The following is a 12,387-nucleotide window of genomic DNA, read 5'->3' as shown; positions in this document are numbered from 1 at the left end:
ACGCGCTATCTCAGAGTATGAATATCAAAATGTGGCATTCTTGTTAATGTGCTGTCTTCTAACGAACGTTGGCGATCACTTCTTGAAACGCTTCCCTATCTTTTGCATAGTAAAATCTCTCTTTAACACTGAGGTTAGTCCAATCTCTGATATTCCTCAGCCAAGATTTCTTCTTTCTTCCTAAGCCTTTTCTTCCCTCTACTCTTCCTTGTATGATGACATGTAGAAGAGAGTATTTATATACGGATACAATGTTTTTCTCATTTTAATTGTGTTCATAAGCTTTCTGATATGTCCAGTTGAGACTTTTGCAGTCCAAGGAATTTCTAGCATATACCTATTATAGCCACATTTCGAATGCCTCTAATTTCTTTACGAATTGGGCTTTTAGTGTCCAAGCGACTACCCCATATAGCAGTCCCCAACCATACATAATGTAAATGTGGCATAAAAGTTGAAATATAAAACAAAAATTATATTGTAAAAGAAAATAAACATAACAGTTGAAAAAACCAAAAAATCAACAGCCTCTTATACAATACAAAGTGTTAAACTTTAAATTACACTAAAATTCCAATAAATACCATTTTATTCATGTGAGAACATATACTATAGAATATATTTTATGATTTCAATGAAAAATTTGAACCAAAAATATGTCTTAGCTTTCTATAAACCTTTACAAACTTTATTTAACTTTACCTGGTAATTCCTTAGCCGCCCCAAAGTATTTATACCCCCTATTTCCAGGTACTTCTTTTCCTTCATGATCCAACATCCTCGGTCCAACTCTCTGATAGTCAGGTCCACCCAATTCCTTTATTTGGTCCTCCCAATGTCGCTTCTCCCTCAGTAGTTTATTTATTTCATCATTTAAATCCCTTATCCTAAATTCTCCAAGGCCAGCATTTTGAATTTGAGCTACTTTTTTCGCAATTTCTCTTATTATCTGCATTCTCCATTTTTCACAAGCATGTAAATTTTTACATTCTGATGCAAGATAAGGCCTTCGCTTTTTATGCTTATCTATTTCTCCTAGTTGTGCTGCTCTCCATCGAGCTAATGTTGTCCTAAAACAAGATAGATTGGAAAGTAAGTTTAGTAACAAATATAATGGTATCTCATAACCAAACGAATGAAACATAATATTTTACTTACATCGCTTTTTCGGCGTTTCGGGCCATATTTTATTCCTTTATTAACACCTGAAATAATGATTTAAAATGTTATTAAGTTAAAAACTAAAAAAGGATACTTTTAGAGGTTATGTTTTGTAGAATTAAGATAGATCTGTTGATCTGTGTCAGGTACATAGTACATATAACGTCTTAAAAATTCATTCCATGTCATACCATTTTGACGTTGACATTGGGATAAGCACAGAATAAATAATAATTGTTTATTATTCTGTGGGATAAGTAGGGAAATAAATTAAAATGAAATGATGAAAATATAAAAACTAAATTTATATGTATAAAGATACACGATCAAAAATTGTAACGATAAAGAAAAATTAATTGCAATGGGTAGAATTTATTGAAAGTACAAGCTGTTGATTAATAAATTTAAATAGAAAACCTACTCTTTACTTGATAAAATATAATTAGTTTGTCGTAATGAATAATGTTTATAAAGCTCTATTAAAAATTTAAAAATAAAATAATACACTGTTACAATTTAAAAAATAATAATGTACAGGTTAATATTGTGATGCAAAACACCGGTGGCGAAAATGATTTCGTCTAACCCTTCTGGGATATCCATAATATAAATGATGTGGTCATGCCAGTTAATTATTCCCTAAAGTAGACTTTACATTACATGATTTTATCATATGACAATATCATATGAGATTTGTTATGATTCCTCGTTTCTATGATGTTTTAAAAAATCGTGTTTACACTGCATGATAAGTTATGACTTATGATATGAGTGACAATGAGTGAGGTTTTCTTGATTTTTCTTTTTGTTTATGGTCATAGAGATATTAGACACAGTATAGGTATCAACTATTAGATTTTGAAACCATTATAACGGAAAATAAATCATTGATTGCATTGGCTTCCCGACTTTTAGTAATAACACGCCGGCAACAACTGCGTACAGATTACAGCAGTAAGAAGAAAAAGATCACACATCTTTGGGCTTGCAGGTGGCTCTTACGAAGAAATCGTGGACAGGGTATATCAAATTTATTGTTGATATTATACCAAATTAAAAATAATTAATAAAGAAACTAAACTAAAAGTATGACTAAGAAGACTATAAAACACTAAACTAAGAATAAAATAAACTAAATAAATAATAAAAGAAAAATACGATACAATAGCACACATTAGATAATAGGTTTAATATCAATGCAACAAACAAAAAATAAATAAAGAATGTTGTCTCTTGGTAAGGGAATGTCGCTGAATTGACATAAGAATAAGGCGCGATATTCAAATATGTTGGTGTTACCCGTATTATTACCGAAAATCATATGATTTTATCATGCGGAATAGGCACCGTCCTATTCTCCTATGACAAGCTATGACGAGCCGCATGACAGTGCTTATGACAAAATCATATGACAAATCATACAGTGTAAACATGTAAATTTCACTTTATGACCAAATCATATGACAAATCACATGATAAATCATGTAGTGTAAAGTGTGTATAAGGCGGTTACCTCGTCAATATAATTTTTATGTAGATGTTAAGCAAATGGAATACAAAAATCAAGACTAGGACACAAATCAAAACAGTAATTGTATTTTCATATTCCAACTTGTTCAATTTTCAGAACAGCTTAATTATATATCTACTTTTAAACTTTTGCATTACATCGATACAATTAATTGCATACATAAAACATTTTCCTTGCTAAATTCTTTCTTTTTTGTTAATTACTTATAGAATATTCTTTAATGCAGATCGGTTAGAACTAAATTTAGGTCGACATCAAAAGGAACAGTGTATATGAAGTTCATCAATTTATATTATGTTCTTGTCTCTTTGTGTTGTTTTTACCTAGAATTTAAATTTACTACCCCTGATAATAGCAGCTCAGCAGAAAGGTCTTTGTCCTATGTAAACAATACTGAGTGAATTTTTTAAATTTAAAAACGTAATTTCTTTGTTAGACAGATTTATAGGATAATATAAAAACTAAAGAATAAATTTGGATTTTAAAAACTAGGTTAAATCTTATACCTTAAAATCACATCGACATTTTTAATAGGTATTATATTATTTTTACATTTCTTTTGTATAATCCATCAAAGCCAATATTATATTAGTACTGGATTTAGCTACCTCATGGATATTATTTTTATTAGATTTTATTTCATCCTATTTATTTTCTCACGCTACGACTAATGACAACATACCAACACCAAGGGAAATGTATAAGAAATTGTTAAAGTCTTAACATATCACCAATAAACCCCCATTATTTTGTTACAATTATTAATAGAACGCAAAAATATATTCTATTTATTTTCGATAAAGCTCAACTCAAATAATACGAGATTTTTGTCTCGTCCATTTTCGTTGAGACGCCTGCTAAAACAGGTTGTTTCTTTTGGTATCTAAACACGCTTCGATATTATGTTACCGCCAATTCTCCTCTTCTCAATATAAAAGTTATCATTTTTACGACCACAACTGGTCATAAATGTTTTTTCCTAGTACCAACCGCTTCGCCAATTTATTAAAAAAAACAAGTTTTTGTCTACCTAGAACTGGGTCAATAATGTTTATTTGTTTTGGGAACTCGTAAAAGGGCAATATATATTCTTATAGAAAAAGTGGCTTCTTAGAACCCACCGTTGGAACGTTTAAAGTTCATTAAAATCAGTTGAAAATTTGGCGAGTCGGATTGAAGCGGCATTCAGAGACTTCTCTCTCGGTTCTCACGCAGGATAGTCATCCCAGCGGCACAAGACTCCGTTCTCGGCCCTCGTACCTGACAGTAGGTACATCTCGACCTCTCAAGATTTGTGTAAAAATACACGCGCTCTACGTAAATTTTCGTTCACACATAGCAGAAAAATAAAAAGTTTTAATTTTAGTTATTTATTTATATTTATTTAATTTTATTTTAGTAAACTCTACCTGTATTGGTGTGGGGTGAATTGAGTTGGTCTATAACCGATGCAGCCTGTCCCAAGCCCGGATAAAAGAGGAGGGATAGAGGAGTAACACCTCTAAAAAAACCAGGGTTCAACTGCCCCGGTTGATAGCACCATGTCTAGGATTACAGACGAAGGGTAGATGATGCTCTTAAGCTGCAGTGAAAGCAAATTGTCTAGGAGAAGGAAAACTCCAAAATTAAACCCTGGCCCTCCAAGTCGGGGGTTGAGGCATCGGACTAACTTCCCGTTACTCAGAAAAAAATAAAATGTTAAAAAACCTAGCAAAACGCCTCGGAATTAATCGATCAACAAACGACGACGTACGCTACGAAAAAGGAGTATGAATTTCGAAACTTATGTGCAAGGTTTTAGACCTAAAATAAATGAAATAATGTATGAAATGAGTAAGCTGAAATTGGACATCACAGTAATCACCGAAACAAAACGAAAGGGAGAAGTATCAGAAAACATCGGAGAATATCATCACTTCTACAGCGGGGTACCAAAGGAGAAAAGTGCTCAACAAGGTGTTGCCATATTAATACGTAGGAAGCTAAGGAAATACATAACTACTTGGGAGGCCATAAACGAGAGAATGATAAAAATTAACCTTACCATCAGAGGACACAAATGCACAATCTTGTGTGTATATGCAGTAAATGATGACGCACCAGTAAACATTAAAAACGATTTTTTTGAGAAATTGAATTTAGAGGTTGCAAAAGTCGGCACATCTCGAGAAATTATCATCTTGGGAGACTTAAACAGCAGAACTGGAAAAAACCCCATAACGCGCAGTTATAGGTCAATTCGGAGAGGACCACGTAAATGATAATGGTACCAAACTAATATCATTATGCAAACAAAATTAAATGAAAATGGATTTTTTCAACACAGAGATATACACAAATATACATGGACACAAAATACGAGAGGGTTAAAATCAATCATACGACAAAAGACAAATATATGATTGTACAAGATGTAAGAGTATTGAGAGGAGCTACGTGTGGAACCGATATTACCTTATTAAAAGCTAAGATCACATTTGGAGTAAATAAACCTAAAGAAAAAAAAAGAAGGAAATGAAAGGGAGAAAGAAATACAGAACAGGTATAACCTAATCAGCTTAGAACAAGAAAGCGTGAGAGAATTATACAAAAATAGATTAAATCAAAAGTTGGAAAATAAACAATTTAATAATAATGAAGAACATTACACTCACATAAAAAGGTGTCTCCATGAGGCAGCAACAGAAGCCATTGGATACCAAATCCAGAATTAAAGACAACTTCCATATTGGTTTGACGAAGAAATAGAACAAGAAATAAAGAAGAAAAGAGATCAATATCAAAAATTCTTAAATACAAAGAATATAACGGATAAAATAATCTACAAGGAGTCTCAAGCAAAAGTACGAAAAATGATACTCTGAGATAGCGCGGCATGGCAACAAAGGTATAACATGATAAATTCACTTTTAAGAGGACGAAGAAGCACATAAAGTTGGAGAGTCTTAAAATCTTTACGACAAGATAAGAAGAGAGACATAGTGTCAACAAAAACAATGATGACTGGGACCAATATTTTGAGAAACTCCTAAGGGAAGATAGACCACAATTTAAAGACAGCAACGAAACACAAAATATAAATATTTTAACTTTGCCCATACCAATAACAACGAAAGAAGTGGAAAATGTATGTAGATCTCTAAAAAATAACAAAGCACCGGGTCCAGGTAACATCCCTGCAGAGTTAATTAAACACGGTACAACCAAACTATATACAAGTTTAGCCAAACTGTTAAAAAACTGCATTAATGGAATGACAACCCCAGAGCAGTGGAAGACATCATTCATATCCACTATATACAAATAAAAGCAGAAGGGATAAATGTGACAATTACAGAGGCATTGCCGTGACAAACTCGATCAGTAGAATATACGGAAAAGTAATTAAAAACAGAATAGAATGCGAATATAAAGACTTAGAGGCTGAGGAACAGGCAGGATTTAGGGCAGGTAGATCTACTGTCGACCATTTGTTTTGCATTACACAGATTATTGAAAAGAAAATAGCAGTTAATCAAGAAGTACATTTATTATATGTAGACCTACGAAAGGCTTATAATAGCGTACCACATTATAAATTATGGGAAGCGTTAGAGAAAACAAACATAAGCATGAATTTAATAAATGCGACGAAGGAACTGTACACTAATGCTAACTCAAAGATAAAGGTTGGAAATAATCTGTCAAATGGAATCCAAATGAATAATAGCTCTAAGCAGGGCTGCTGTCTCTCCCCGACATTATTTAAAATTTATCTAGAACAAGCTCTAAAACTGTGGAAGTGCAAATGTAGAAATATAGGAATGCCGATTAACAACAATAGCATATACACTTTGTCATTTGCAGATGATCAACTAGTGATAGCACAAGATTATGAAGATATTGAGTATATGACTCGAAAATTAATCGAGGAGTATAAAAAATGGGGACTTGAAATCAATATCCAAAAAACCGAGTATATGTGTATCGGCGGGAAACAACAGGACCTCATATTGGAAGATGGAGAAGTTATCAAACATTGCAACACATATAAATATTTAGGTATGAGCATTACAAAAGAAGGCAACGTAGACGACACAATTGAGGAGAAAAACAACCAAACAAGAAAAGCAATTTCCCTTCTCAATAGTATTCTTTGGGATCAATCAATCTCTAATAATAACAAGCACAGGATATATAACGCAATCATTAAAAGTATAATTACCTACAGTAGTGAAGTATGGCAAATAAAGGAAAGATACAAGAGAAAACTTGAGGCAACGGAAATGGATTTCTGGGGACGTTCAGTTGGAAAATCTAGACTAGAAAGAGTAACGAACAACAGAATAAAAGAAATTATAAAAGTAAAACATACAATAGTAGACGATATTGGTACCCAACAACTCAGATGGTACGGTCATGTACAGAGAATGTCTGAAGAACGTCTCTCAAAACAAGTCTTAATGTGAACCCCTCACGGTAATAAAAAAAGAGGAAGACCCCGCCTTAGTTGGAGAGAAGGCATCAATAGAGAAATGAAAGACAGAGACATAGAAGAAGACTTATGGATGAATCGAGAGGAGTGGCAATTGGGTTGTAAATAAATATCTTTGTAAAAGTGCAACATAAAATAAAGTGCCTTTAAATTAACCAAGCATTATTATTACCATTTCGACTTAAAAAATTGTTTCGCCGAAGGATTATTTAATTCAAGTCTACATACTTAGCCAGTTCCAACGTCTGCCCAACAGAAAACTTTCCAGCTGAATGAAAGTTTGTATGAATGCTATTATCTGAAGATTACATAAAAATCAAGACGAACAAGTAGCTGTACGAATTTTTTTATTATTTATTATTATATATACACACATTTTAGAGTAAAAATTTATATAAAAGTATGTTTCTCATATTGAACGGTATTTTTAATTCTCTTTCCCCGTAGCGTTACAGTTTTAGGCAGGATACTGTCTCTTAAATGTATTCCTCTTTTATTTGGTGTCCATGCTTGGAAAGTGTATTCTTGATTACCACAAGTGATGGAAATCCATCCTAAAAAGAAAACAAGCGGTTATTAAAATTTCACAAATCGATCTAATTTGATCATATAGATGCTCGGTCATAAAGGTATGTATATAATCACATCTACACAATTAAATATTATTACATAAAAAATTATACGATACAAATATACGATTTATACAGAGGCGTACAAAAATCGTATTTGAAGGAAGTCATGGAATTACATACTTATTTCTAGGCGTCCATAGTAGCATAGTCATTATGCGAATGGACTTTACATTTATGGTCTGACATTTCAATATAAAGTTTAGTTAGCCTATGTCTTTAACATCGAGTTAAACTCGATGGTTTTTAAGAAACATTTTTGGGATAAGTGCGTAAAAATGGTATTCAACACAGCAATTTTTAACAAATACTACTTTTACTTCTACATTTTACTGTTAATATTTACTTTTAAATCTACGTATAGATGCGGGATATACTCCAGATCACTGAACCTAAGAATAAAGTGGGGTATGGGCAAAAATGCCAGCGTAGTTCAGACAGAACTGACTGGTATCTCTATAGCCGCAAAAGAGATAACCCAAAAAGGTATAGCAGGGAAAACTATAATGATCTGCACAGATAGCAGACAAGCGCTACTAACCTCCTAATAGACCACGTGTCACATCAGGTTTAGTAATGGAGTGTCACGAGTCACTAACTCAAGCTTCGGATGGTAATACCATCATCCTGAGGTGGGTTAAAGGACATAATAGGAATAAAGGCAACCGCATTGCTGACCAATTATCTAGGAAGGCGGCAGGCCTAAGACTCTTAGGACCTGGGGATCTTTTTGGTTGGTCAACTACAACAATCGCGGAAATTGTCAAATGTCACTCCCATCTGTCAAATGGAATCCATACGCAAACTTTGAATTAAGTTTTGAACACTAACGTCACTCTAATTTGAATTTACCATTGAAAATATGTCTTCAGAATTGTAGCACTTAAGTAAAAACCCGGGCTAAGTGCCAAAAATACATTAATAAATTTTAGTGCTTAATAAATTTTAGTGCTGCTTCTTTTGACGAAAACAATTTGTTTTCACGTTTAGAGCTGCTGTACCAGTAGCTCTGATGATTCCTGCTAGGATGAAATACATATAAGTGAATATACAGAGGCACTATACATGAAATCAAATCTTAACTGTCCTTTCTTTCATAATCTAAATGTTTATTTAGGCCCAGTTTTTCAGTGAGAGGTTAAAATTTTGGTTAGCTAACCTAGGTTAAATTTTAAACAATTTTTTAACCCTCTTAACGCTTTTCATTGCATGAATCGAGGTTGACACAATCTCGGTTAGTTAACCACTTTTTTTCTTCTGTTGGCTGCAGTAATTGTGCCTGCGCATGTGCAAATGGCTAAATTTTAAATGAACGTGAACGAATTTTTGCTGAACGTGGTATAACAACAGTAGATTTTGCTTTTAATTTATTAATATATACATTATAATATTTTTCTGTAATCATTCACCAATCCTACCAATAAAGTAACTTCACTTTCAGTGAAGCTTTTGGATCGAATGCCAATGTTCGTTTGTTCTTTCATACTGAATGTAAAATACACATAATGAAAAAATCAACTTGTTTATCTTTACATTATTATGTTTTAGATTGGTTTCACTACTAAACAAAAAAAAACTTGTTTAGTAGTGAAACCAATCTAAAACATAATAATGTAAAGATACCTGTTACAGTTATAATGTATTTAACAAGGTAGAATAATTGGCATGATAAAAAAATAACCTAACCTGTCAGGCAACACTCTGAATAATACATTCACTGTATCTATCTTCTTCTTCAAGTGCCCTGTCCGTTGCGAACGTTGGCTATCAACATTGCAATTCTGATCTTGTTTGCGGCGCTTCTGAATAGTTCGACCGATGTGAGCCCGAACCACTTCCGCAGATTTTGGAGCCACGAGTGTCTTCTCCTGCCTGTCTACTTTCCCCTGGACAATCAATTGCAGTAGACTTATCGTAGTCTATGTCAATATGTGGCCTAGATATTCAAGCTTTCTTTGTTTGATTGTGCTCACGATTTCTTTCTCCTTTCCGATTCTTTGGAGTACATCTATGTTGGTGACATGTTCGGTCCAGGATATACGAAGAATGCGTCGGAACACCACATTTCAAATGCTTCTAGTTTTCTCGTAAGCGTCTCTGTCAGCGTCCAGGCCTCCATACCATATAGTAAGATCGGAAAAATGAAGCATTTAACTGTATCTATGCGCAGGCGTAACCACAAAATTCATCTAACGAGTATCGGTTAAAATTTTGGCCAGTTAAACGGGTTTAAGCGCTAACCTAGTACTGAACAACTCATTTAGCATAAATATTTCGGTGGCAGAAAATTAAATAAGTTAACCCAGCACTGAAAAACCGGCCTTTAAACAACGAAATTAGGGGTTAAAGGTTATTACGAGTTATTGTACACCGATCAAGCTAAATACTCAAGGTTAACAGGTAACTCGCTTCTGATTTTGGTGGCGGGTCAGTCAAGTCGTACCGGGAGGATCTTTGGCAGTTTTTGTGCTTTTATTGTAGAGAAATCTATTATGGTTTGAGTGGAGCTAAAGTAGTTCATCCAGATATTGGAAGCATCGCTTTCTTATAGCGGGCTAAAGATGGAATGCATTGATCGGTGAAATGAATCATATGCAGAGGTGCGAAAAGAACAAAAATAAAGGAAACGCGATGAAACGTAAATCGTGAGACCACGAGCTAAACGCGCTAAAAAAAAAACCGGAACACCAAAACTAATAAGCTATCTTAAAGTGCTATTCACAAGATACTTAAATGGGGAAGAAATCCCGAATAGTGGGAAAGAAGCATGGATTACTCCAATTCACAAAAAAGGTCCAAAAGATATTTGCGGAAACTACAGATGTATCTCTGTCACCAGTACCTTTAGCAGGCTGTTTGGTAAAATCTTAAAAAACATGATTGAGAAAGAATACGAACCTCATGAAATTGAACAGCAAGCAGGATTTAGAGCTGGAAGATCTTGCGTAGACCACATATTTACCCTAACACAACTGAATGAAAAGAAAGTTGCAAGAAACCAGGAAATACATCTTTTATTTGTGGATCTCACAAAAGCATATTGCACGATTCCTGTGAGAAAGCTGTGGCAGTCTCTTGAACGATCTTCATTAAATAGCACGATCATCGCCGCAGTCAAACAATTATACAATAAAGCATCATCAAAAATCAAACTAAACAACACCTTATCAGAAGAATTTCCAGTAACAAAAGACTTACGACAAGGATGCTGCCTCTCTCCAATACTATTTAAGATCTATTTAAATGAAGCACTAAAACACTGGAGAAGATCATCTTCAGGAATGGGGATCCAACTTGACAACGATACAACATTATACACACTCTGAGATAGCGCGTACCAAGTAGTAGTGGCAGCAGACAAGGAAGATTTAGAATTCATGACGAGACGGTTGTTTAAAACATATGAAGAATGGGGCCTCTCTGTAAATAGAAACAAAACGCAATACTTATGCATCGGGAATGAAGTAGAAAATCTAATGGTCAACGAACATGAAACAATCAAGAACTGTGAGGAATATATATATTTGGGAACAACAATCAACAAGATTAGGCGCACCGAAAAAGAGATAGAGCAAAGAATCGTGAAAGGAAAAAGGGTGATAGGATGCCTAAACCCGATGCTATGGTCAAAAGAACTATCAAATCAAAGAAAGCATCTCCTCTTTAACTCCATCTTTAAAAGTATAGTGCTCTATGGATGCGAAACATGACAACTTACTAAATCCCTTGAGCGACGCCTACTTGCATTGGAAATGGACTTCTGGAGAAGATCAGCTAGAAAATCAAGGCTCGATAGAATAAAAAATGACCATATCAGAAATATAATGGGAGTCAAGTCAACCATCATTGACGAAATTCAAAGAAGACAACTGATCTGGTATGGTCATGTGAAAAGAATGGACGACGACAGGCTGCCAAACCAAATTTTAAAATGGACGCCAAGGGAAAGAAGGAAGAGAGGAAGGCCAAAACAATCCTGGCTGGGCGGCATTCAGAAGGCAATGTCGGAAAGAAACCTTCACCCTGGCGAATGGAATGACCGACGTAGCTGGAAACTGGGAACCGGGAGGCGGAGAACGCTATAAAAAAAACCGGGATAATAATAATAAAAATGAAATAAAATAATCAAATCGAATCGAATTGAATCTAATGGAATTGAATGAAATCGAATTGAATCAAATGGAATCGATGGAATCGAATTGAATGGAATTTAATTCAATTATATATAAATAATATGTAAAAATTGACATTTAAACGATACGGAATCAAATTTATGTTTTCCTTTGGCCAAAGTGTATTGGCAGCCTTATAAGTTCATACATTCACATTGCGTCTTTCTTATAATTTATATCTGTTGCGGATATTTTGTTAAACTAGTGTCATAACCTATAGTTAAATCGTTCTGTTGAACATATATTGACTTACCGGCATTCGATAGTACTACGTCATTAACGGAGAGCCTTCGAGTAATTCCAGTAACGGTAAATGGTTTTCCTTTTGACAGTCCAGGCCATTTACTTAATCGATTTCCTTCGTCTATTGGTACTTTAAATAATTCACTTCCCAGACAGTCATCACTCTGAGATAGCGCG

The 12,387-nt window shown here is 34.1% G+C and overlaps 1 protein-coding gene and 1 long non-coding RNA gene across 2 annotated transcripts; both read right to left on the bottom strand.

The window, feature by feature from the left end:
* Positions 1-673: 673 nt before the first annotated feature.
* LOC140432266 (pre-mRNA-splicing factor ISY1 homolog) lies at positions 674-1,313 on the bottom strand. Its single transcript, XM_072520080.1, has 2 exons — positions 1,159-1,313; positions 674-1,070 (listed from the first exon to the last, which is right to left on the bottom strand). The coding sequence occupies exons 1-2, from the start codon at positions 1,182-1,184 to the stop codon at positions 689-691; spliced, it is 408 nt and encodes a 135-aa protein (XP_072376181.1). The 5' UTR covers positions 1,185-1,313; the 3' UTR covers positions 674-688.
* Positions 1,314-7,496: 6,183 nt separating this feature from the next.
* On the bottom strand, positions 7,497-12,366 carry LOC140432265 (uncharacterized). Its single transcript, XR_011949781.1, has 2 exons — positions 12,221-12,366; positions 7,497-7,720 (listed from the first exon to the last, which is right to left on the bottom strand). It is a non-coding gene; the product is annotated as an uncharacterized lncRNA (long non-coding RNA).
* Between the last annotated feature and the right edge of the window lie 21 nt (positions 12,367-12,387).

The sequence above is a fragment of the Diabrotica undecimpunctata genome, unplaced genomic scaffold (genome assembly GCF_040954645.1).
Source record: "Diabrotica undecimpunctata isolate CICGRU unplaced genomic scaffold, icDiaUnde3 ctg00003431.1, whole genome shotgun sequence".
In the NCBI taxonomy this organism is placed as follows: domain Eukaryota; kingdom Metazoa; phylum Arthropoda; class Insecta; order Coleoptera; family Chrysomelidae; genus Diabrotica; species Diabrotica undecimpunctata.
Note: the sequence above shows the minus strand (reverse complement) of the source record. Positions and strands in the feature narration are given on the sequence as shown.

Excerpts from the sequence above, each read along its gene's own strand:
- LOC140432266 (XM_072520080.1), bottom strand. The coding sequence starts at position 1,184 with ATGGCCCGAAACGCCGAAAAAGCGAT. Across the intron at positions 1,071-1,158 it reads CGAAACGCCGAAAAAGCGAT|GACAACATTAGCTCGATGGA; the intron begins GTAAGTAAAATA and ends ATCTTGTTTTAG.